We start from the raw sequence: 25482 nt of genomic DNA on the forward strand, positions 1-25482 counted from the left end.
TGGATAGGATGGTAGTAAATTTGCTGGGTAATATGGTAAATAACTAGCTCTTTAATTTCTCTCTCTTCCATAATTTTGATGGAAGTTCCATTTATTATAGCTATCACAGCTGTGAGTATTTAAAAGCACACCTATTTCCCTTTTTGGCTATGAGCTCCTAGAGACCAATACCCACATTTGTTTCTTTTTTGCAATCTCTTTTGTGCCTAGTGCGGTGTTTCACACATAGCAGATGCTCAGTTAGTGTTTCCTGAATGTCACTTTTTGTGGAAAGCCTTAACAGCCACTCTAGGGTGTTTTGGATTTTGTCCTATTGGCAACAGAGAGCCTCAAAAGATTATTTTAAAGAGATGAATGACAAAGTCAAGTTTATTTTTAGTTAAATGTCTCTCATTTCTTAATTTCTCTTTAAATGAAAGGTAATTTTGCTTTTTACTTGTAAGATGATTGTCCTATCATATTGCTGAAGACAATTTAACTCTTTAGAAATAATCTACATATTTAGGTTGCAGGCCAGAAATATTAATAATTGAGTATATTTTATTATTTATAAAACTCAGTTCAAAGAAGATAGTCTTTTTTCAGAGGAGCTAGATATAGAGATGGTCACACAAGTCACTCCCATCACTTTCAGAATTTCTCACAGTTTATTGTGATCCACACAGTCAAAGGCTTTGGCATAGTCAATAAAGCAGAAATAGATGTTTTTCTGGAACTCTCTTGCTTTTTTGATGATCCAGCAGATGTTGGCAATTTGATCTCCCGTTCCTCTGCCTTTTCTAAAACCAGCTTGAACATCTGGAAGTTCACGGTTCACGTATTGCTGAAGCCTGGCTTGGAGAATTTTGAGCATTACTTTACTAGCGTGTGAGATGAATGCAATTGTGTGGTAGTTTGAGCATTCTTTGGCATTGCCTTTCTTAGAGATTGGAAAGAAAACTGACCTTTCCCAGTACTGTGGCCACTGCTGAGTCTTCCAAATTTGCTGGCATATTGAGTGCAGCACAGTCACAGCATCATCTTTTAGGATTTGAAATAACTCAACTGGAATTCCATCACTTCCACTAGCTTTGTTCGTAGTGATGCTTCCTAAGGCCGATTTGACTTCACAGTCCAGGATGTCTGGCTCTTGGTGAGTGATCACACCATCGTGATTATCTGGGTCGTGAAGATCTTTTTTGTACAGTTCTTCTGTATATTCTTGCCACCTCTTCTTAATATCTTCTGCTTCTGTTAGGTCCATACCATTTCTGTCCTTTATCGAGCCCATCTTTGCATGAAATGTTCCCTTGGTATCTCTAATTTTCTTGATGAGATCTCTAGTCTTTCCCATTCTATTGTTTTCCCTATTTCTTTGCACTGATCACTGAGGAAGGCTTTCTTATCTCTCCTTGCTATTCTTTGGAACTCTGCATTCAAATGGGTATATCTTTCCTTTTCTCCTTTGCTTTTCACTTCTCTTCTTTTCACAGCTATTTGTAAGGGCTCCCCAGACAGCCATTTTGCTTTTTTGCATTTCTTTTTCTTGAATACCAGACCACCTGACCTGCCTCTTGAGAAACCTGTATGCAGGTGAGGAAGCAAAAGTTAGAACTGGACATGGAACAATGGACTGGTTCCAAATAGGAAAAGGCGTACATCCAAGCTGTATATTGTCACCCTGCTTATTTAACTTTTATGCAGAGTACATCATAAGAAACGCTGGGCTGGATGAAGCACAAACTGGAATCAAGATTGCCAGGAGAAATACCAATAACTTCAGATATGCAGATGACACCACCCTTATGGCAGAAAGTGAAGAACTAAAGAGCCTCTTGATGAAAGTGAAAGAGGAGAGTGAAAAAGGTGGCTTAAAGCTCAACATTCAGAAAACTAAGATCATGGCATCTGGTCCCATTACTTCATGACAAGTAGATGGGGAAATAGTGGAAACAGTGGCTGACTTTATTTTTCTGGGCTCCAAAATCACTGCAGATGGTGATTGAAGACATGAAATTAAAAGATGCTTATTCCTTGCAAGAAAAGTTATGACCAACCTAGGCAGCATATTAAAAAGCCAGAGACATTACTTTGCCAACAAAGGTACATCTAATCAAGGCTATGGTTTTTCCAGTAGTCATATATGGATGTCAGAGCTGGACTATAAAGAAAGCTGAGCAAAGAAGAATTGATGCTTTTGAACTGTGGTGTTGGAGAAGACTCTTGAGAGTCCCTTGGACTGCAAGGAGATCCGACCAGTTCATCCTAAAGGAAATCAGTCCTGGGTGTTCATTGGAAGACTGATGTTGAAGCTGAAACTCCAGTACTTTGGGCACCTGATATGAAGAACTGACTTATTTGAAAAGACCCTGATGCTGGGAAAGATTGAGCGCAGGAGGAAAAGGGGATGATAGAGGATGAGTTGGCTGGATGGTATTACCGACTCAATGGACATGAGTTTGGGTAAACTCCGGGAGTTGGTGATGGACAGGGAGGCCTGGCGTGCTGCAATTCATGGAGTCGCACAGAGTTGGACACGACTGAGCAACTGAACCGAACTGAACTGACACAAGTCACAAGTGTTAGTTGCTCTGTAGTTGCCAACTCTTTGTGACACTATGGACTGCAGCCCACCAGGGTCCCCTGTCCATGGGATTTTCCAGACAAGTATACTCGAGTGGGTTGCCACTTCCTTCTCCAGGGGAATCTTTCCAACCCAGTGCATGCATATTAGTATCCTATGAATTGGTCTAATTTTCAATTATATAGAAACCAAATTCAGAATAACTTTTTATTTGAGACAGAGAAATTAGAAGTCAGTATCAGAAACATTTATTAGACTTCTAAAGTTTAGTAGGTAGTAAAGCAAACAGAGTCAAGTTCCCACATATAATTTTAACCCTAATTTCATTGTTCATATCAAGACTCCAACTATATTAAGGTGCCCCCAAAATGCCAGTTCATAATTAAATTTTATTATCTAATACCTGTCAGAGTTTAGTCTTGGCAAGAAGCACTTCCTACCTTTTGAACTTTTCAGACTGCTGAGCTGAGGGAAATGGCTGGAGTTTTCCTTTGAACAAAAGCCTACATGGATTTTTTTGAACTTCTTATTTATTCAAATGTTCTGAATACAAATGAGCCACCTTGGTTGGATATTTATTATTGTTCACCTGTCTTGACACAGAAACTGCAAGCACTATGATAAATGGACTGAAGGGTCTGGTTTCACTGTGGTTCCCCATCTGCTGAAATCTTATTTTGAAAATTTCTCACTGCCACCCTCCCTAGTGAATGTCAGTGTCTGTTCTCCCAAGCTAGTGGTATTCAAAGGATCTGTTTTTTAAATGTAAACTTAAAATTTCAAGCACACAGCAGTGCTTTCATTAAATAGGGGTTTTGGTTGACTCATTATGAAACTGTATAAAGCAAAAGCAACTAGGAAGTTTCAAAGACAAAAAGACTCCAAATGAAAAAGACACAAGGGTGATGTGAATAAAATGTGATAGAAGCTCAATACTTTACGCTTCAAATGTGAATTGACATTTGAAATGGCAAAAATGCCATTTCTGCACCTGAAACATTTAGTATAGTTTTTTTGGTACCTAGTGTCCTGTGAGTGCACATAAAAGGGCAATTTAAACATGGGTAATATATTTTTCTTAGCATCTAGCACTTGTGCCACTATCATGTACCATGCTGAATACAAACCAAGGAATGGTTCACTGAGTTGGAGAAAATTTAACTTTTGCCTTCCAGCAACTCATGCCTATGTGGGTTTTAAGAAGAGTGCTAATTGTTTTCCTGAAACAAGGACTAGAGAACACTTCTAAAGCAAATTCTTCTCTTTGCAGAAACTGCTGAAGTCAGTTTGAAAGGTAAGTTGATACCATTGTAAGAGCTGGCATGCCTCCTTAACATATTTACTTTCTTTTTGTAGAAATGAAAATCACATGGAATACAAAGAACAAGATGGTTAAGTTCTGTACCTTTTATAATTAGAGGAGGCATATTTTAAACTGAATTCCAATATCAGTAGGTAAAAATATAGATGTCTGCTTTTCTCTTGCTCAAATTACATCACCATGCCTCATGTATAAGCACAGCCTGGTGGGCAAAATCAGCTGGCAGTGATGCAGGCCCTGGGACCCTGGAACGCTGTCCTGGGGTAGGGAGCTTCATTCAGTGCCTCTGTGTGGCAGTGATCTTATTGCATACACCTTTAAAATGGATTATTTTCATGTAGGAACTTTCGGAAGCATGTCTCAGTTGTTAAGACAATCTAAACTCATAGCTTTCACCTTATCTTTATGGTTGTTTTCTATTTAACCTAATTCTTACCTGAGCCATTGGAAGAAATTAACAGTCCACCAAAAAGAAAACCTGCAGCTTTTCATAATACCATAATGACCATGGTATTGGTCACAGGTGCTAAAGTGATTGGCTATCCAACCACTTTTCCCTGTCTACGCTGCCCATAAGGGCTTCCCAGGTGGCTCAGTGGTAAAGAATCTGCATATAATGTAGGAGGCACGGGTTTGACTCCTGGGTTGGGAAGATCTCCTGGAGAAGGAAATGACAACCCACTCCAATATTCTTGCCTGGGAAATCCCATGGACCAAGGAGCTGGAGGGCTACAGTCCATTGGGTCACAAAAGAGTCAGACACGACTTGGCGACTAAACAACAGTAGTGCTTCCCATAAACATGGACTTTGGGCATCCATCCCTCTGTTGCAGCTCTTGGTCTTTTGGCCATAGCTGACTGGTCAGATTTTCTTTTCTAGAAATGTAGAATTAAGAATTCTAGAAAGTGAGAGCTGGAGTTTGATGAGTGATGTTACTATTAGCATGATAAAAAGGATCACAAACTCCTTTTGCTGATGTCCTCACATTTTCTCAGTGGAGTCCATGATTTCCTAGCATGTTTCTAATAAGTTCTTCCACTGCTTTTGGTAAGCCTCTTTATATTTCTTGCAACATATAATCCTAAATAACACAATTGATTTTGTGTAAAAGTTTTTTCCTGAGCTATTTCCCCCTGCTAATTCTTATATAGACAGGTTCACACCCCACCTCCATACACCATAATAGCAAGCTTTCTGGTTGTGCTGACTGAGTCATCAGCTCTATCTATTCTTAAGGTCTTCAGAGATTCTCCTTGCTTCCTCGACTATCACTTCTAAAGAATCTTGAGGATGTTTTATTTAGTAATGCTTGTTTTTTTAAAAAATTAGATTTTCTAATAATTAGAACAGTATCCTGGTGTAACAGTAAGAATTAATAAATGATATACTCAATAGTACAAAATATTAGAGCCCTTAGCAATCAAATTACAAAAATTTTGCTAATGGTATCATGAGGAGTGAATGGATTTATGTTCAAAGAGAATGAAGACTTTTGAAGACTCACTTTCACCCTTTTGGAAAAGTGCTAGGTATTAGTAGTTTCGCTTGAAGACTTGAGACTTCTAATTATGCTGAGTTTCACATGGGGAATGTAAGTCTATCCCCATCTTGAAAGTATAATATTAGTACTTTTTTCTTTTAAATACCCAAAAGAGTAAGTTCTTTATTCTGAGGGAAAAGACAAATTCTGAAGTAGGCTACTTTGTTGACTTTCTCTTTGTTCACCTGTATTATAAGTTTTATTTTTTGAACTATACTTTTCATTTCATATTTATTGGGATTGAAGTTCTTTACTTCCAAATAACTTTTCAATGGAAGAGTCACATATATGTAACAAGAATACTGAGAGAGGTTGAAAAAATAGAAATACCTGGGGGAAGAGTGCTTGCTGCTGCTGCTAAGTCACTTCAGTCGTGTCTGACCCTGTGCGACCCCATAGATGGCGGCCCATCAGGCTCCCCAGTCCCTGGGATTCTCCAGGCAAGAACACTGGAGTGGGTTGCCATTTCCTTCTCCAGGAAGAGTGCTTATATATATATGGAGAGTGCTTATGTGTGTATATATATATATATATATATATATACACACACACACACATATATATATGTAGAGTGCTTATGTGTGTGTATATGTACACATATATATACGGAGAAGGCAATGGCAACCCACTCCAGTACTCTTGCCTGGAAAATCCCATGGGCGGAGGCGCCTGGTGGGCTGCAGTCCATGGGGTCGCTAGGAGTCGGACATGACTGAGCAACTTCCCTTTCACTTTTCACTTTCATGCATTGGAGAAGGAAATGGCAACCCACTCCAGTGTTCTTGCCTGGAGAATCCCAGGAACGGGGGAGCCTGGTAGGCCACCGTCTATGGGGTCGCACAGGGTTGGACACGACTGAAGCGACTTAGCATACACATATATATATATATATATATATATATATATATATATTTATGAAACACTTGGAATATTCTGCGGGCTTCCACCCTTCATATGTGCCTTCTCCTTGCACAAAAGATATAAGTAGATATTTGAAAATAAAACTTTTAACTGCATTTAAATTGTGAGGTGGGGGACAAATTATAATACTGGGGAAAAACTATATTTCTGTTGCTTCTTAATTGATCTAATAAAGACCCATGTAGATATGAACCTCAGGACAGGGTGCTGCCTATGGTATGCTCTTTTAAATCTATCTTCAAGCCAAATGTTCTTTAGCTTCCCAGGAGGCTCAGTGGTAAAAGAATCCACCTGCCAATGCAAGAGACACAGGAGACGTGGGTTTGATCCCTGGGTTAGGAGGATCCCTGGAGTAGGAAATGGCAACTTACCCCAGTATTCTTGCCCAGAAAATTCCATGGACAGAGGAGTTTGGAGGGCTATAGTCCATGTAGTCACAAAGAGTTGGACAGAACTGAGCACGCACACACACTCAAACCATGAATTAGCAGTATGTCAGCTCAATGTCCTATGTTTTAAACATTCACTGATCTGCTTTCAGTGGAGAACTGAGGAAGAAACGTAAGGTGGACATTTCCCTGATAAAGTGGCAAGTCAACCATGAGATCATGAAGAAAACTGTGAAATGAGAAAAACATAGCTGGAAGCAGCAGGTCCTTACCCACAAAGGTGCAGCTTCCCGAAGTGCACGACCTCCCTCCTCCAGCCCTGGGTGGTCCCCGCATAATAGGTGCTGCTTGGGTGGTGCTCAGTGGAGCACAAGGAGCTGACGTGGCCACTGCTGTGGTAGCAGAGGGGGAGCAGCAGGTGCCAGGTTGCCCCGAAGTCCCTGGAAAATTCCAGTCTGACCGGATCAGCAGAGGAGCTATCAGTTGAGCATCCGACATTGATCTTGATGAAGAAGAAAAAAATGGTACAAATTACCTCAGAGCAACAAGCCTTGAAATGATTCACCACTTCATTATTTTCTCGAGGGTCCATTTTCCTGGGAACTGTCTTGCTGAAATATTTAACACCATGAAATTCTGTTTTGCCTGAGTAATATTGCATATTACCTTTAAATAATACTTTTTCATAAAGAACCTCAAAGGGCCTCATGAAAAATTTATTTTCCCTCTTTTTTATAAAAAGCTAGGAAGTGAATAAGGCAGAGACTGGCATGGAATTCCAAAATTTACCTTTAGCCCACATTCACTGCCAAGCCATACAAACTGTAGTGAAAAGGTTGTTTCTCTAATCTTAACCATTAGCTTTTTTTCAGGCTGCTGGATGGGAAGATCTTCTATTTTTCATCTTGTGACACCTTCAAACAATTCTGTTTTGCACATGGAGAATCTTCAGTATGTTTTCAATATTAAAACAGAATGAAATAAAATTGTTGTCACCATTTCCCTGGCGTAGTGAGAACATTCTCAGAAAGGACTTTTTAAACATGAGGGAAACAATCACTTCATTCCTTTTTCGTGCTTTCAAGTGAATTAAACTAAAACTTAAACAAATGCAGGTGATTCATGAAAAAAATTTCCCTTTTCCAACTGGGATTAAGATTTTTCTTGCTGTCATAGCAACTGGATATATTTCTATAATTTTTGTTCTTGTTGAAGTTACTCCTCTTTTCTTTTGATGGGTAAACTATTCTGATGAGTAAACTTTTCAGCTATAGGGATTTGTTTCTACCTAGATTCTTTTGATAACAGAACTCTTGAAAGGGCCACAGGTATTACTTTTTATTAACATTTAAAGCATAAATAATAGAAAATATAAAAGAAGATTATATAAGTAGCTTAAAAATTAGAAAATATAATAGAGAGCTTAAAATAGAGAATAATTTCTCCACTAAGGCATCATTTGGTCTCTGATTTTAAGATGAAAGAAACAACTCTAATTTAGAGGATACAATTAATCTAGCAAATATTAAAAATTTTGTTGACACAATTAGGCACTAATTTAAGCCTGTCCAATGATTAGTATAGGTTTCAACCATGAAACAAGTATCTTCAGAAGTTAAGACTATTGAACCTTAGCAAAATGTATCTTTGGTTCTGCTGATTTTATCTAAGTTTTTAAAATATACAGTATTGTAAAGTAAAATAAAGTAAAAAAAAAAAGCAGCATAAAAAAATAAAATATATAAAAGCTTTTCTTCCATACATTTTAAATTTCTGTCTTGAAAAATAAAAGTCCATAAAGAGTAATGAAATATACAGAAATTTAAAAAAATAGTAAGTATTATTTTATCTGTAAAATTCATGACATCATGATAAATATTAAACAAAAGTGCTGGCCTGGTATAGACTATAATCACACTAACCTAGGTCTTAAGTAACACATAAAAATTGTGAAAACAGCACTAGAATAGTATATTCCTTTTCATTTTTATAATGTTTGAAATAATTTATTTTGACAATTTCTCATTGTAGTAGGTGAGGAAATTATGTCATAAATAAAGGACTAAAAATTCAGAAATAAACTTTAGTAGGATAATACATTCTACTAATAAAAATGAATTATGATGTAAAACCTCTTTTGTCCTTGTACAAAAATGGAAAGTCATAATGCATGAAATCATCTGAGATTTTCCTTCTCTTTCCTAGCTTTTGTTCAAGATAAAATTTAAAGCATTACTAATAGAACAAAGTCAAGTACCTCAAATTGGATGATGGTGTTCTCATTCACATTCAGGTCACGAGTAGTAATGGAATGCTCACCAACTTCATTGGAAACAAACACCATAGCTGAATCTTCCTCACTGTTATACAAGAAAACAAGAAGGAATCCATTTAGGCAAAAGCTCATTGTGATCTCTATAGAGCAGTGGCTTTATTTTTAACTTTTCAATTAAATACTTACGGTGCTCCTTTGGAAGAATATGGGCAATAAAGACCAATGTTACCACCAGGATAGAAAAACCAATTGTCTTCTCTAGGCCCAAAGTCAAAAGTATCCAGAAGCATCACAGGGTTATTTAAATTATTTCCATCAATGATGAAGTCATCAACAATCCAGATTTCTTCTTTCTTACCTATGGCATTTTTGGATAAAGCAAGTTTTTCAAAGGTGAAAACTGGATGAACATTTTTGCTCAAAGGAAGAAAGGACAGAGGGAACTCAGTAACTATTGGTTTAAACATATGCCTTCTAGACAAAGAAGCACAAACTATACAATACTGTGTTATCAGATTAAAGTGTGGAAAAAATTATGCTTTCAATCCTTTTAAGTTGACACTGCATGAAAGAACCTCACTAATTTCAGAAGACTGGTAAGAGTTTGCTTCCTTTCTTGTCACAGCAGTGCTATGGTACCATGGACCCTCCAGCAGCAAGACAGGGCTTTGAATCATGCCTTCATGGTTTAGGGGAATCTGTAACATGCCTGAATCTATGAGGATGGATGGTCAGCCTGTGGATTTATAAATGAGTTACACTAACTAGTCTATTTATGGAGCAATCCAGGATATTTTAGTGGAGAAGTCAATGGCAACCCACTCCAGTACTCTTGCCTGGAAAATCCCATGGACAGAGGAGCCTGGTAGGCTGCAGTCCATGGGGTCGCTAAGAGTTAGACACAACTGAGTGACTTCACTTTCACTTTTCACTTTCCTGCACTGGAGAAAGAAATGGCAGCCCACTCCAGTGTTCTTGCCTGGAGAATCCCAGGGATGGGGGAGCCTGGTGGGCTGCCGTCTATGGGGTCGCACAGGGTCAGACACGACTGAAACAACTTAGCAGCAGCAGCAGGAGGATATTTTAGAGTCAAATCATGACTTAGAATCATGTTTCCTTTAGGCTTAAGGACCATGGCCATTACAACACTGGCTTGTTGTGCAGCTTTATTTAATTATTAAAAACTACACAGAAGAAAGCATTCTGTTATATGTTACTTTATTTTTCCCTTAATGCTTTTCAAAACATGTATGTTTAGTTGGAGCTATATGGGAACACAGAAAATTAAGAAAATCACTCTTTAGGCTGTCATAGAATTTGATTCAGCAACTCAGGTAGTGTGTTTAAGTAAGATATTTGCTGTTTTATTGCTAAGTCATGTCCAGCTCTTTTGTGACCCCATGAACTTTATCCCACCAGGCTCCTCTGTCCATGGGATTTTCCAGGCAAAAATACTGGGGTGGGTTGCCATTTCCTTCTCCAGGGGATCTTCCCAACCCAGGGATCAAACCCGGGTCTCCTGCATTGCAGGTAGATTCTTTACCACTGAGCCACCTGAGAAGCCCAAGGAAGATATTACTGAGTAGGTAAGAAGGGCAAGCCCAGTGCTTTTACAAAACACTGCTTGGATTGAACTGGAAATGAGGTGATAAGACCATGCCAAGCAGAAACAACAAGGTTTCCCAAGGTTGCTTCTTCACTGATTCCTACTTTTAGTAGAATTCTTATAAAATATATAAAAGGATCTATAAATAGAAGCCTATAAAAACAATCTGATGATTTAAATGAAGTCACATGTGCCTTTCCCTCTCTAATCCTATCACTGTTCTAATACCAGTAGCTTTCTTCCCTTTTCTTGTTTTGGAAGCAATTGGTGAAAGAAATGAAGAAAAATTGGTAACCATTCCAAACATAATATGAAGACAACTATCCTCTGGACTGTAAAACAGGCTGCATTTTTGGACTGAGCGATTATATAAGATTATTTTCTCTGTTCACAATAAGTTACAATTATTTTATTTTTTACTTACTGGTTATAAAGGAAACATTCAGGTTAAGTTTTAGAGATGGCAGTACATTTTTCTTATCCACTTCTGTGTTACCTTTGCAAAGAATTCTCTTAATATGATATTTCTGTGCTTACCTAGGCCATTAAAGGTACAGTTTGGTAGAGTCTGGTTCTTTATAAAAAGCAGTTAATAGAAATACAGGAAGCAATAAAACATTACAAACCTGTAAAATTGTTTTCTATAAGCATTTGAAAATGCTGTTATACATTCACTTTAACTTATCACTGAGTCAAGTGTATATGACAGAATATTTTATCTCAAGCACTATCTGCTTGGTGTCAGTTCCTCTTTGTCATGGCATTTTGCTCTAACATTGTTCTGTCTCATTAATGAACTGCCGCACTCAGAACTATGTATTCCTAAATGAATTCAGTAAAAAATGTAGTTACAACTGATGAGTACCTAATGGTAGAGCTGGATTATTTTTTAAAAAGCATAGCTCTATGACAGGATTTAGCTATATTTGCATAGGAATCAAACACGAAGATAATATATAGTCAAATATGAAGGTAGAGATATATAAAGCTAAATATTCCTTGAAACTCCTCAAAAGTGAAGCATGCAAAATGTGCTATTGACAGCGAACTCACTTAGCTGACAAATACTTCCTCCACACCTTAGGTGAAAGCACGTTAACATGCCACAATCAGTTTTGACCACAGGAGAACTTAAGCATTTTTACCATTATTATAAGGTTGCCAGAGTCTGAATCTTGTAGCGTTGGTTTGGGCAGTGTATGGCAAGGGAACATTAATGAAAAGTATGTTGGTAGTTTGAGGGAAGTAAAATTCATCCATCAGATGCCAGGTGATTCCCCCATTGATGGAGAATTGCAATAGAATCGAATGAGACCTCTCTGGGGTATCTAGAAAGAAGAAAACACAGGCATAAACACATTGTGATAAAAACGGGAATAGTGTACAATCTTAGACTTTTTTTTTTTTGCATCAATGCATAACCTGACTTGCATTCACATAGATGCTTTACAGTCCAAATGCTTCTGAGGCAAGCTGAAGTGATGATGGGTTGCAATTTCTGGAGAAATAGATCTCAAAACACACATCAAATCTTGGATTTTTCACACAGTACTATCTCCTTTTTTTTTCTCAATATGAACACATATCTTTCTATATTTCACTTAGGAAATATTATGTCAAAAATTTTTGATTCTATAGGCTTCACAGCTCTACAAAGGGTCAAACATTTACATCTCAGGATATTATCAAAAGTCTACTTGAAAATTCCCTATATCCAAATGACATTATTTGTCAGGACAATTATTTAGTTTAATATGAAAGGTCAGAATGACAGAGTTGGCTTTAGGGGTTTACATCTGTGAAAGAAAATCCCAAGTTTCCAAAAGCTAAATTTTTAAAATTTAAATTTCTTTCAGCTAGAAATAAGTGGTGAAAAAAAGATTCAGGGATGTGATGATAAATTTAACCAGCAGAGGACTAGTATGATTACTATTTCTGTATGAAATCATTATAAAATAAGTAGTAATCTTACCCCAACATTAAAATGAATATATATTATAGAAGAACATTTGCAAACACTTATGCACTCAAATTTATGTTGGCTCTCCCATAGAACAAAATTTATGGGCCTAAAATCTGTTATTTCTTTGCGGAGGAGGAATCGTGCGTGGGGAAATTTGCTTGAAGGGAAATAGTGAATTCATACCCACAGAAATGACTTACTTTTCGCTATAAATCGAAGTGAGAACTGGACATACATCGTATTGGTACAGTCTAGATCTCTTGAAATGAGCATCCGTAGTCCTTCCTGCAAACAAAAAACACACATGTTAAGCAATCTTACTTTACTTGTGAGAGTATTTTCCTTTGATTTTATATATCTAACTTCTACTAGCTAAATAATAGATGCATAATGATCAAGAGACAATACTTGGTCCAGGAAAAATTGATCATTTCCCCTTTTAATGGCTTTCATTCCCTATGCTTGAATAAAAACATTTCATTGGCTCAACTTTAAGTCACACTTTGCTGTGACTTTTATAGAAAGCAGTGCAAAAATGATACCATTATCTATCTATAAGCCTTTTTAAAAAACAGCCTCCTTTGATCACAGCATGTTGTGAGAGGAGTAAAGAGGAAACAGACGGAAAATGTGCCAGCTCCTGCTGGAAGCTAGGAGCTAATAGGTAACTTTTTCAGGGTTCCAAAGAGTCTTAGGAACTTACTCCTTTGCGTGCTCTGACGGCCCCAGGAGGCTCTCATTCAGGCTGACACAACACCCTCCAGTTGGTCAAGTTAAATAAGGCGTAACTAAGCAGGTCCCTAAGCCCAGGCTGGAAGCGCTCATGCAGAGAAGCCAACGAAGGCGGAAAGCGATCACACTGGCTTTAGTAATTTTTCTGCTAATTAACTATTTCTGGTTGTCTGGGATTGACAGCTCCACAGCTTGTTTTCTCCATGTATGCAGGATTGCAGTGACAGCCCAGTAAAATAGAATTTCGCTATGCAAATATCCTAGGTACTAACAGGCCTTTCAGTTTCTCAAGTATGACTGTGAATGAAGTGGCTCTTTGGTGGTATAGGGCTGGCCAATACTGAGTGGATGCTGTACTGTCTACTGGCTTCTTAATTATCAGCTAACAGATACCAAGTAGAATTTAATGTAGAGGAAGCAAATTCTTCCTCTTCTTAATATTTATTATATAATACATTCTTCAATAGCTGAAAAATTTTAAATAAGACTAATTTTGTAATGGGCTTCTCTGTTATAGAGCAACCACATATTGAGTGCCCACAACATTCTGGGTTCTAAAAGAACCCTATTGTTTTATACCTATCACTCATAAGGGAAATATATTATTATCTTTCTGTTGCACATAAGGAAACAGAAAATCTGAGATCAGTAACTTGCTCAAGATTGCAAAAGTGATGATAGTAGAATTCAAACTCAGATATGTCAGATTCTGAAACTTATCCTCCATCCTTTATAAAATATCAGTGTTTTGTTTATTAAATCATCTTTTGGTTTGGGGAGAGATATCTAGATAATGCTAAATTCAGAATTTGAGAATTACTTGATATCATAATGAAAAAGCAACTGCATTTATACAAAGCATAGATTCAAACTTCCAGGATTGAAGGTGGTTGTGTAAAAGCCTTATATTTCCACTCTTATTTTTCTTTTATCTTAATAATTCACTGCCCTCCTCAGTCCATAATGCTTGGTCATTGCCTATCCTTCATGTCTTAAAGTCTTTACCCTTTTCCTCATACACTTATCAGCTTAAGGCCTTGGATATTTTCATAGCTTGGTGCCATATAGAGGTTAAGGCCATGGGAAAAGGTCACTTCATCTTACAATGAAAAAGCTTCGAGGTGGGTAGTTAACAGATACAGTTCATAAATATCCCTTGACAACATCAAGATAAAGGAATATGATTACTCTTCACCCTTGATTATAGAATGTGAGTATAAACTTGCTCCCATGTATCTTGTAGGAGCAATTTTGTTGACAGTCAGCATGATCTGAAATATGAAGGCATCTTTCTTTCACGTCTAAAATTTTATTTACAGTTAATTACTTGATATGGAAAATTGCCCAGTGGAACTGTATTGCCTGCTTCTACATATATTCCAGCTCATACAGATGCTTCTTTTCTGATCCTCTTCCAGGTTCAGTAATCCATCTGTGCTAAATGTAAAGCTATTTTAATAGCAGATAGCACTCCTGAATCTATAAACATTGAAAAGAAACTCTCGTTTCCTTTTTCACAAAAGAATGCCTTTCTAGGTCAAACTACAACCTACTGAACTATGTTGAGCCTTCTTTGCATCTTGCAGGACTGATAGATAGGATATGTCCAACACATATAATGCTTGGCTGCCCTTGCATTTGGACGGCTAAAGAGAAAATATTTAATACTAATATAAAAGACTATATGTTTCCCTTGTTCATAGGATCTAGAGACCAGGTTAATTTACTGCTTAAAATTTTATCAGGTAGAGATATTTGAATCACAGGATTTACCTTTTGTGGTCTTGTCAATTGCTTCAAATAGATAGTGGTAATGAGAGCTAAAGCCTCAGACAAGAATTAAAATACACACAATCAAAACAGCAGTCTCTATCCTGAAATGTCCTATCTAAATTTCTTCAGTCACTTACTGCTCCTAGGGACTTGTAAATCTCCCTGACGCCTAAAGTGTTTTTTCTATCTCATCTAAAAACTTGAGAAGAATTCTGGACTCAAACAAGAATGATAGCCAGCATCTATTAACTATAATTGAAAAACTTCCAGGGTGTCTAGTTTTCTAAGCATCAGGTGCTAATCATCAAGGTTCTACAGAGACCCATGCGGATTTTTGTTACAGATTTCATTTGCACACCTAGATTAGCCAATTGCCCCAGCTGAGAGGGGCAGGATATAGCACGTATTCACATGCGAAGATGTGCCAGCTCAGCACAGATTCACGTAACTGCTTAATAACCGTCTAACCAACATTTAGGTTGAAATCAAAAAATACACTAATGATGTCTGAGAAAGCTATTTAATTTGACTTAAATGTTTGGTTGTCTTAGAGTCACCAAATGGTTGTATTGGCAGGAGGAAAAGAAAGAAAATGGAAATAAAAAGCAAAGATCTTCCATAAAGTCATTTAGAAAAATATTTCAAGTTAAATATCTGAAAACACACAAAATGTTACATTCTAGAAGCCAAGATTCTAGAAATAGTGTATATATAATTTTTACATATGTAATTCCAGCAGAATGTAAGGAAGGTCTGATTACCAAAGCAAGGGAAGAGTTTAATGCCCTGCTGCTGCTGTTAAGTCACTTCAGTTGTGTTCGACTCTTTGTGACCCCATAGACGACAGCCCACCAAGCTCCACCGTCCTTGGGATTCTCCAGGCAACAACACTGGAGTGGGTTGCCATTTCCTTCTCCAATGCATGCAAGTGAAAAGTGAAAGTGAAGTTGCTCAGTTGTGTCTAACTCTTAGCGACCCCATGGACTGCAGCCTACCAGGCTCCTCTGTCCATGGGATTTTCCAGGCAAGAGTACTGGAATGGGTTGCTATTGCCTTCTCCGGTTTAATGCCCAAGTGATCATAAAAAATGATCTCAGTCGATATAAGAGGAAACATGATATGTGTTAGAAGACAGTAACACTATATACAATAATATATCATCTGAACAGAAATGTATCTATGTGGAGCATTGAGAAAAGACAGGAATTTCAGTGCTAGTGAACAATCTTATCTGACCCCTTTAAAAATGAGTGATGTTCCAGACTTGATGGTTTCACCATTCAGATTCCCCCTCTCTGCACCATATACTTCAGGCCAAAGGTCGGGATGTAAGTTCCCATTGAAATCATCTTTAAGAATCGAGGGTAGAGGAATAACAGGAACACAGTAGGCTCCACCAAAGCCCCGGTCACACCTAAGGAAAAAAATGAGTGGAGACAAGGCATTATATGTCATGAGATCAAGATACTATCTTTCTTTTTGCATTACAAAAAAAGAAACTGCCAATTTCATTAACTTACACACAGCGTCCAGCATCACAAATCCCTCGTCCTGAGCACATCCAAGGACACCCTGAAGCCAGCACGACATTATCAATAGCCCAGGAGTCAGCCCCCACAGTGTAGTTGGCTTGGATCCATCTGAACCGGGTCCTGGGCGATCTAAGAGAAACAAAACAACACAGAAAACAAACAAATCGTACTTGGTTTGAGTGGCAACCTTCAAAAACAAAACATTTAATTCTTTCATTTTAAAAGTGTCTTCCTCAGGGTTCCAGTTTTCTCTTATTTGAGACACTTTGTTTTATACCAAATTTTGGATGTTGTTTACTTGACCCCAAAACAGGAGAGTAGAAAATACACTTTTAAAATATTTCACCATTTCTTTCATATAAGAGCCTCTGAACACATGTGACTTGGAAAAGTTAGTTTGAACTATCAACTTATTCTGTGTTTTAACTCTATGCAGAATATTAGTTTTCGCTTTCAGGCTTTTACAACTTTTCAGTACTGGAAAAGAGACTGAGGATGATAAACATGAGGATAAGTTGGAATCTTTCAAAGTTCTTGCCATGAAGTCTCTGTTCTACTGTCCCTAAGGTTTCTGGGTAGTAAATGGAAGCCTCATCCAACTTCTGCCTCTATTTTGGTTCCTGAGGGCTTGGCTCCCATAAAGCTGAGGACTAGAATGATGTGATGCACCTCCATGTTTTTTTTTTTTTTTTATTTGCAATCTGTTAACTGGGCTATACTGTCAGAAGACCACTTTATCCAGAAATATGTACAGCCTTACCAAACAGCAGTAGCAGTCTCTCATTTAGGAACAGATTGCACAGCAGAAATGTGTTAGTTATTTGGAATGTAAAACACAGTCAACTTGAAGTGGAATTTCAATAGTAACATTTCAAGTGCTATTGTTTTCCCTACACAAGTCCTCCTTCAATGCAACACAGCTGCCAGCGTGGTGGCTCTGAAACGGAAATCTAATCATGTCACCACTCAGTTTAACACACTTTAAATGGTTCCCCTGCACATGCCAAACTGCTAATATGAAATACATGCCCCCTTCATCATCTGCCCTCTTCTCTTGCTTCATCTTTGCTTATTTCGTCACAATTGTACTCTAATAGCATCGAGTCCTTGAGTTTTCCCATCAACTCATGTTTCTTCTGGTCTCTGGGATTTTTTTTTTGGCTTACAACAGCACATATGACCTCCCACAGGCTCTCTTCAATCAGATAAGCTTTATTCACTAATTCAGACTCAACTCAGACATCAGTTTTTGCAGAAAGCTCCATTCAATATCCCCGAACTGAGTTGGGTAGTATCCCCCTTTGTTTCAATAATATCCCTGGGTTTTGTCACTGTTAGTATTTTACAGCATAAACAACTGCTTAGATACCTGTTATCCTAAATCATATATTTGGATCCAGGCATCACCTTATTCATTTTGTACCAGAAATCTAACACATAATGTTGTTGTTGTTTAGTAGCTAAGTTGTGTCTGTCTCTTTTGCGGCCCCATGGACTCTAGCCTGCCAGGGTCCTCTGTCCATGGGATTTTCCAAGCAAGAATACTGGAGTGGGTTGCCATTTCCTTCTCCAGGGAATCTTCTCAACCCAGGGATTGAACCAAGGTCTCTTGTGTCTCTTGCATTGCAGGCAGAGATATTCAATAAATGTTTGTTGAATAAAAATAGAATGAATAAATGAGCTACAAGTGAGCATTCTTTAAAGCTCTGGGGTCTGCAGGAAACTGTTTTAGGTTAAATACTGAAACACATTGATTTCCTGTTTTTTTTTTTTTTTTTTCTGCCACTTGTTTGCACATCTCTGAATCAAAATGGAACCAGGAAAATGGAAACCACCATAAGTATTTAATGGAGAGAATTTACAAAGTACTGGATGCATAGTGAGTGGCAGCATCAGTGAGGAAATAAGTTTAGGAAAGTCAGGAAGCCACTGCAAGTCCAAAGATGGAGAGATACAGGAGGAGGTGCTGCATGTCACCTGGAGGGACACCATGGTGGAGCTGGAGCTGCTGAACTTTGCCAAGATGTACTTGAGATAGAGAAGGAGGGGGGAGGAATACCCTGGTTTAACTTTATTTCCACCCTCCACTTTCTTGCCATTATCTGTTACTCCCTAAACCTACCAGGAAGCCAGAAAACATATGCAGCTGGCAAATGCAGCTGGCAGAGGCCAATTTGCCTACAATTCAGAGCAGGGCAGTGGAAGGAAGATGTAGGGATCTGGGGAGAGCAGCCCCAGGATGGCACAAACTCACCCACCACAGTAACATTAGTTCCTAGAAAGATCCTTCACTATCCAACACCTAAACCACAGAAGTGGGAGCCTGCTATAAGCCCTAATATAAGGTAGGGCTGAATGTAATCTGAGATCCTGCGGAGGGGAAGAAAGATGTAAAATGATATGAGCATTTCAAAAGAATGAACCTTTACTCTTATTGTGGTGTGGAGATTAAAAAAGAAAAGCCAACAACAACTAAGGACACTCTTCCACATTTAATGATTTTACCAACTGCTTCATGTGGATAAGTATCACTCTGGTTATTGGGTAGATGTTTATTTTTACAATTTAAAACCTGAATCTGTTGGGCAGCCTTCAGGTTGCTGAAGAAGCAAAGTTCAGCCTCATAAATCTCCTGGAACTCCTAACCACATTTAAAAAGTATTACCCAAGCCCCTATAACTTTTTCTCCCCCCGGTATGTTCCATGCATAATCCTCATGAAAGAGTAATAGAATTTCCAAGTGGCATCACAATTATTTTCCAATTAGGTGACAGAAACCTGAAGTTCTGACATGTAGCCAAATGACAATTCTCACATGGTGGAGAGTGGAAGGTAGACAGTGATCCGCTTCCAATTCTGGAATCTCTCGGAGGTGTAAATTGAACTTTCTGTGTAGTGCAGACAGCCAATGGTTGGAGGAACACATTCTTCAGTGACAAGATGCCAGTCCCTGCCATTGTTCAGAGAATACTGGAGCTGTACACTGTGGGAGTCGCTGAAGGGCTTGCTACAGCCCATGCTCATTTCAAACTGCAAGAAAGTTGATGCTGACACATGGAAGTCCCAGGTCTCAGCGTAACGAGGTTTTCCTACGAAAAAGGAAAAGTTTAATGGTAGCACATAATCGTACTCTTTCTTATTGGGTGTTTCTGCTTGTCATGCTTTCAGTAGTAAACAAAAATCATATCTTATCTATAGTGTCTCACATGTGCTTTGACTTTTCATCTCACACTGACTTTTTTTATCTAGTTAGCAAAGACTCAGAAATATGGACGGCTGCTAACTTGAAAAGTCTTACCACCTTGAGACAGGCTAACAGAGAGTCTGCAAATTCTAATTCTGCAGATTCTAAAACATGGGAATGTTCTCAGACAGACATTTGGCCTCACTTTTAAGAAACGTTGGTCATATTATGCATGCCATGAAAGACAGTCCCTGCAAAAACTGTCATTGGGTTCACCAAGTCACACTAGGAGACAAAACAACTTGTTATTTCCAACTGCCTCCCTCAGCACAGGCAGTTATGCACATGGTTTTCCACTAGAGAATCTCCTTTTGGGCTTTAATTAATTTAGTCCTCTAGTTAATTAAATATTCTCCCTTTATCAAGTGAAAATGTATACCTATGTTTTCAGCGAATATCAGAGCAGTATCCATAGAGAGACAGTCAATGTCAACTTGACCTCCTTGGATTCGATACCAGTTGGCTTGCAGATCTAAAGAGCCATCAAATTTATCCTGAAATCCAGTTTGAGAGCTGTCATTCATTCCTATAAGGACATCATCCAAGGCCCACTGGGCTGAATGCTTCCCTGAAATCAGATGAATAAAAGCAGTTACAGGAGGTTCATTATATAGCAATATGAATATCTTTATGATTGTGGTTTTAAATCAAATTATCTAGAAATTGACAGCAAATTAAAAAACACACAATATGAAGTGGCTTTAACTGGATGGTTAAATGCTACCAGGAAAGTCGGGGTGAGCAGTAACTTGCCATGTTGGGGCTGCCACCATCGAAAAGCTGTAGCAGGTGTCTTTGCCTCTTGTGGAAGGTCGATGGAAATGATCTGTGGTTCCAGAAATGACATGAAGTCCAACTCTCGAAGCAAATGCCAGAGTATCCCATTGTCATTTGAATACTGAACAACAAGCCCTGTGTTAAGACATAAATCCAGTTACTTGGACAACTTTTCTAGAGGCAAAAAAGGCAAGGAACAGTATTATTTTAAGTGGCAAGACTGTACTAGAAACTTCAAATTGCATCTCGTAGAATGAGGGCACATTTGTCTAACTTCCAAGGAATGAATTAGTAGACCTGAAGGCTCATCAATTTCTTGACAGTTTCTGATGCACCAACTCCTAGGAAATGGGGGAAAAATACATAGGCTCTTTTAAAGACCACTCAGCTTTGTATGAGCAATGAGGAGTTGGTAAGAGGGACATAAAAATGCACTTCAGATTATATATTTGAATTTTAGATTCTGTCCTGAACAGTACAAAGTCTCATATCATTATTATATACTCAGAAGGAATATCTCAATCTCCCAGCACAAAATCAAGAAGGGCTCTTTGCCGCTGATGCACCAGATAGGAAGCACAGGTCAATCTGAAATTCTCTTAAGCAGAAGGATACTTTTACAGGCACTTCATACTCTGTCAGACCTTGGTCACTGAAGACTGAATAAAGACAAATTATCACACAGCAAAGCAGAAGAACTCACTCCGCTCGGATGTTACTCTGACCTTCCTCTCTCTTTTCACCTTCTCCCCTTCATGTATCTCTTCTGCCCCATCTCCCTCTGCCTATCACCAGAGAAGTGTGATTTAGAGAAATACACATGAAAGTTTAAGATACTTCATGTGTGATTCCTCGTACCTCCCCCAGAAACATTTTTTTATTTTAAAAGAGGACACAGGGGAAGGGTAATGTTGAATGCAAAGGAAAAAACTGCTAATGATGAAATGATAGGAATCAACGGAATATATATATACATATAATATATATATCATCAGCAAATAATTTAAAAATATATATTCTATTTGATGGGAAGGGCAGAGGGCTTTCTTGGCATCTAACTGCCTATTCCATAACTGTTCCTAAGACTGGCACTGTGTATTCAAAATTATGACTGGGGATACTGAAGTGCTATCTGAATATTCACATAAACTATGTCTAGTAAATTTGTGTTTGTTATATTAATTTTATTATAGCTCAATCTTTCTAGTAGTAGTAGTGAAAGTCGCTCAGTCGGGTCCAATTCTCTGTGACCCCATGGACTCTAACCTGCCTCTTGCCAGGCTACCCTGTCCATGGAATTCTCCAGGCAAAATACTGGAGTGGGTTGCCATTTCCTGCTCCAGGGGATCTTCCCAATCCAGGGATTGAACCAGGATCTCCTGCATTGTAGGCAGATTCTTTACCATCTGAGCTACAATGCCATGTTCCCTCAGTCTTTCTGGAAAAATAATCCATGGTTCATATAATATCTTTTTAGTTTCCTCATTATTAACTAAACAGAATATCTCAATCCTTGTGTTGTACTGCATAGCAAAGAGTTTAGTAAAATTGTTTTAAGAAATAATATGATAAAATATAGAACTAAAAGAATGCCTTTTAAGGTTAATTGATATTACATGGAACTATCGTCACTACATCGGACAAGGGGTGGTGTCAGGAATAATAACGTTTAACATGCAAAAGAAATCTCAAGAGAATTAATGCTACCATATTTAAAATAGAAGAAATCATTGTGTTTGATAAGAGAATAAAAACAGCTCAAAGAATAGGAACTCTGTGGGTAGACACTATGTTGTGTATAGGTGTAGACATGGGCAGCTGGAGCTTTAGTGGGTGGAAGTCAGACCCATGTGTTGCAGAAGGGAGAGAACCACATTAAAGTTCCTGAAGAAAATTGAAGGGAGGCTCTTTCTCATCTTTATTCTAATCAAGGTGAGGAGTGTCTGACAAAACTCCAGTCTCTAACCCTTGTTGCTTGCTCAAAATATAGTTTTCTTGTGGACATTAATTTGTTTGATATGCTTGATATTTGTAACATGAGAGAGAACAAGTGAGAATGAATAAAATAATTCAGACAGTTATCTGGGAAGACCTATTTGGAAAGTAGATATGGTATGAAAAATAAGGCATCACAAGACTAAAATCTCACTGGTGGTCCTTTAGCACCTTCTGCTCAAAGTCTGGTCCAAGGATCAGCACCTGCATCATCTGGGAACAGGTTCCACCTGTGAAGTTTTTAAAACATCTCCACAAACTATTTGACACTCCTCCCATCAAAAAGTGAAGCTTAATTTGCCTCTTTTTCAGAGTGGCTAGACCTAGTAACTTGCTACTGTTACACAGAGTATGGAGAAGAGACACTGCATGACTTCTGAGATGAGGCCATAAGAGGCGTTTGTGCTCTCTTCCCTCTCTCTCTCTCCCTGTAAGGACACACAAAGAGCCTGTGGACAAGTTCACTGAAAGAAACAGGTCTCTTGCCAACAGCCAGATAAGTGAGCATCTTGGAAAGAGATCCTGCAGCCCTGGTTGGTTCTTCAGATGAATGCACTGCTCCTGGCTTTTACTTTGTGTGCAACCTCAGGAGAGGTCCTGTGCCAGAACCTGCATTCCTGACTCACAGAAACTAGAAGATAACAGACGTTGCCTTAGTCCACTCAGTTGGGAATAATTTGTTATGCAGCATACCACCCCAGTCCTACTGAAACAGAATCTGCATTTTAAAGCCTCCCAAAGGATTCTAACAGAAGAAGATATTAAGGAGAGACGGCAAAAATACACAGAAGAACTATACAGAAAAAGATCTTCAAGACCCAGATACTCACGATAGTGTGATCACTCACCTAGAGCCAGACATCCTGGAATGCGAAGTCAAGTGGGCCTTAGGAAGCATCACTACGAACAAAGATAGTGGAGGTGATGGAATTCCAGTCGAGCTATTTCAAATCCTAAAAGATGATGCTGTGAAAGTGCTGTACTCAATATGCCAGCAAGTTTGGAAAACTCAGCAGTGGCCACAGGACTGGAAAAGGTCAGTTTTCATTCCAATCCAAAAGAAAGTCAAGGCCAAAGAATGCTCAAACTATCACGCAATTGCACTCATCTCACACTCTAGCAAAGTAATACTCAAAATTAAACAAAGTAATGCCAGGCTTCAACAGTACATGAACCGTGAACTTTCAGATGTTCAAGCTAGATTTATAAAAGGCAGAGGAACCAGAGATCAAATTGTCAACATCTGTTGGATCATCGAAAAAGCAAGAGATTTACAGAAAAATATCTACTTCTGTTTTATTGACTACACTAAAGCCTTTGACTGTGTGTATCTCAACAAACTGTGGGAAATTCTTAAAGAAATGGGAATACCAGACCACCTGACCTGCCTTTTGAGAAATCTGTATGCAGGTCAAGAGCAACAGTTAGAACTGGACACGGAATAACAGACTGCTTCCAAATAGGAAAAGGAGTGTGTCAAGGCTGCACATTGTCACCCTGCTTATTTAATTTATATGCAGAGTATATCATGAGAAATGCTGGACTGGATGAAGCACAAGCTGGACTCAAGACTGCCGGGAGAAATATCAATAACCTCAGATATGCAGATAACATCACCCTTATGGCAGAAAGCGAAGAACTAAAAAGCCTCTAGATGAAAGTGAAAGAGGAGAGTGAAAAAGTTGGCTTAAAGCTCAACGTTCAGAAAACGAAGATCATTGCATCTGGTCTCATACTTTCATGGCATCTGGTCCCATACTTCATGGCAAATAAACGGGGAAATAGTGGAAACAGTGACAGACTTTATTTTGGGGGGCTCCAAAATCACTGCAGATGTTGACTGTAGCCATGAAATTAAAAGACACTTGCTCCTTGGAAGAAAAGTTATGACCAACCTAGACAGCTTATTAAAAAACAGAGACATTACTTTGCCAACAAAGGCCCATCTAGTCAAGGCTATGGATTTTCCAGTAGTCATGTACGGATGTGAGAGTTGGACTATAAAGAAGGCTGAGTGCTGAAGAATTAATGCTTTTGAAATGTGGTGTTGGAGAAGACTCTTAAGAGTCCCTTGGACAGCAAGAAGATTCAGCCAGTCCATCCTAAAGGAAATCAGTCCTGAATATTCATCGGAAGGACTGATGCTGAAACTCCAATACTTTGGCCACCTGATGTGAAGGACTGACTCATTTGAAAAGACCCTCATGCTGCGAAAGATTGAAGGTGGGAGGAGAAGGGGATGACAGAGGATGAGATGGTTGGATGGTATCATTGACTCAGTGGACATAAGTTTGAGTAAATTCTGGTAGTTGGTGATTGACAGGGAGGCCTGGCACGCTGCAGTCTATGGTGTCGCAAAGAGTCGGACACGACTGAGCAACTGAACTGAACGGAACTGAAAGGATTCAGATGTATATGAGCATATGACAATTACGGCTCAAGTGGTCTGTGCTCCAGTGGGTTTCTGCCTGCTGCCTTTCTCCACATTAGCTGTTTCAGGATTGTCACATACACCTGCAGGCAACTGCAAGATCTGCAGAGAGGAGGCCCCCAATTCTTCAGGTCAATAGAATGACTCTCATGTAAGTATGAAAGAATGGAGAAATGGAAGAAAGGGAAACAGCAGTATCTCTACCTATCTATTTTTTATCAATCTCTGGGCCTCTTTTTCTTGGGCTCCAAAATCACTGCAGATGGTGACTGTAGTCATGAAATGAAAAAACACTTGCTTCTTGGAAGAAAAGCTATGACAAACCTAGAGAGCCTATTAAAAAACAGACACATTAGTTTGCCAACGAAGGTCCATCTAGTCAAAGCTATGGTTTTTACAGTAGTCATGTATGGATGTGA

General features: G+C 38.6%; 1 protein-coding gene across 1 annotated transcript in view; it reads right to left on the reverse strand.

The window, feature by feature from the left end:
• Window positions 1-25482, reverse strand: part of RELN (reelin) — a 536555-nt gene that overhangs the window by 66702 nt on the left and 444371 nt on the right. The window contains exons 32-41 of the mRNA XM_052638374.1: window positions 20614-20772; window positions 20240-20428; window positions 19432-19705; window positions 16605-16745; window positions 16321-16498; window positions 12780-12864; window positions 11762-11944; window positions 9197-9368; window positions 8993-9095; window positions 7008-7237 (exon numbers count right to left, since the gene is read on the reverse strand). Of these exons, the coding sequence (XP_052494334.1) occupies window positions 7008-7237; window positions 8993-9095; window positions 9197-9368; window positions 11762-11944; window positions 12780-12864; window positions 16321-16498; window positions 16605-16745; window positions 19432-19705; window positions 20240-20428; window positions 20614-20772 (1714 nt within the window). The remainder of the gene's footprint in view (window positions 1-7007; window positions 7238-8992; window positions 9096-9196; window positions 9369-11761; window positions 11945-12779; window positions 12865-16320; window positions 16499-16604; window positions 16746-19431; window positions 19706-20239; window positions 20429-20613; window positions 20773-25482) is intronic.

This window comes from Budorcas taxicolor, chromosome 4, assembly GCF_023091745.1.
Source record: "Budorcas taxicolor isolate Tak-1 chromosome 4, Takin1.1, whole genome shotgun sequence".
Classification (NCBI taxonomy): domain Eukaryota; kingdom Metazoa; phylum Chordata; class Mammalia; order Artiodactyla; family Bovidae; genus Budorcas; species Budorcas taxicolor.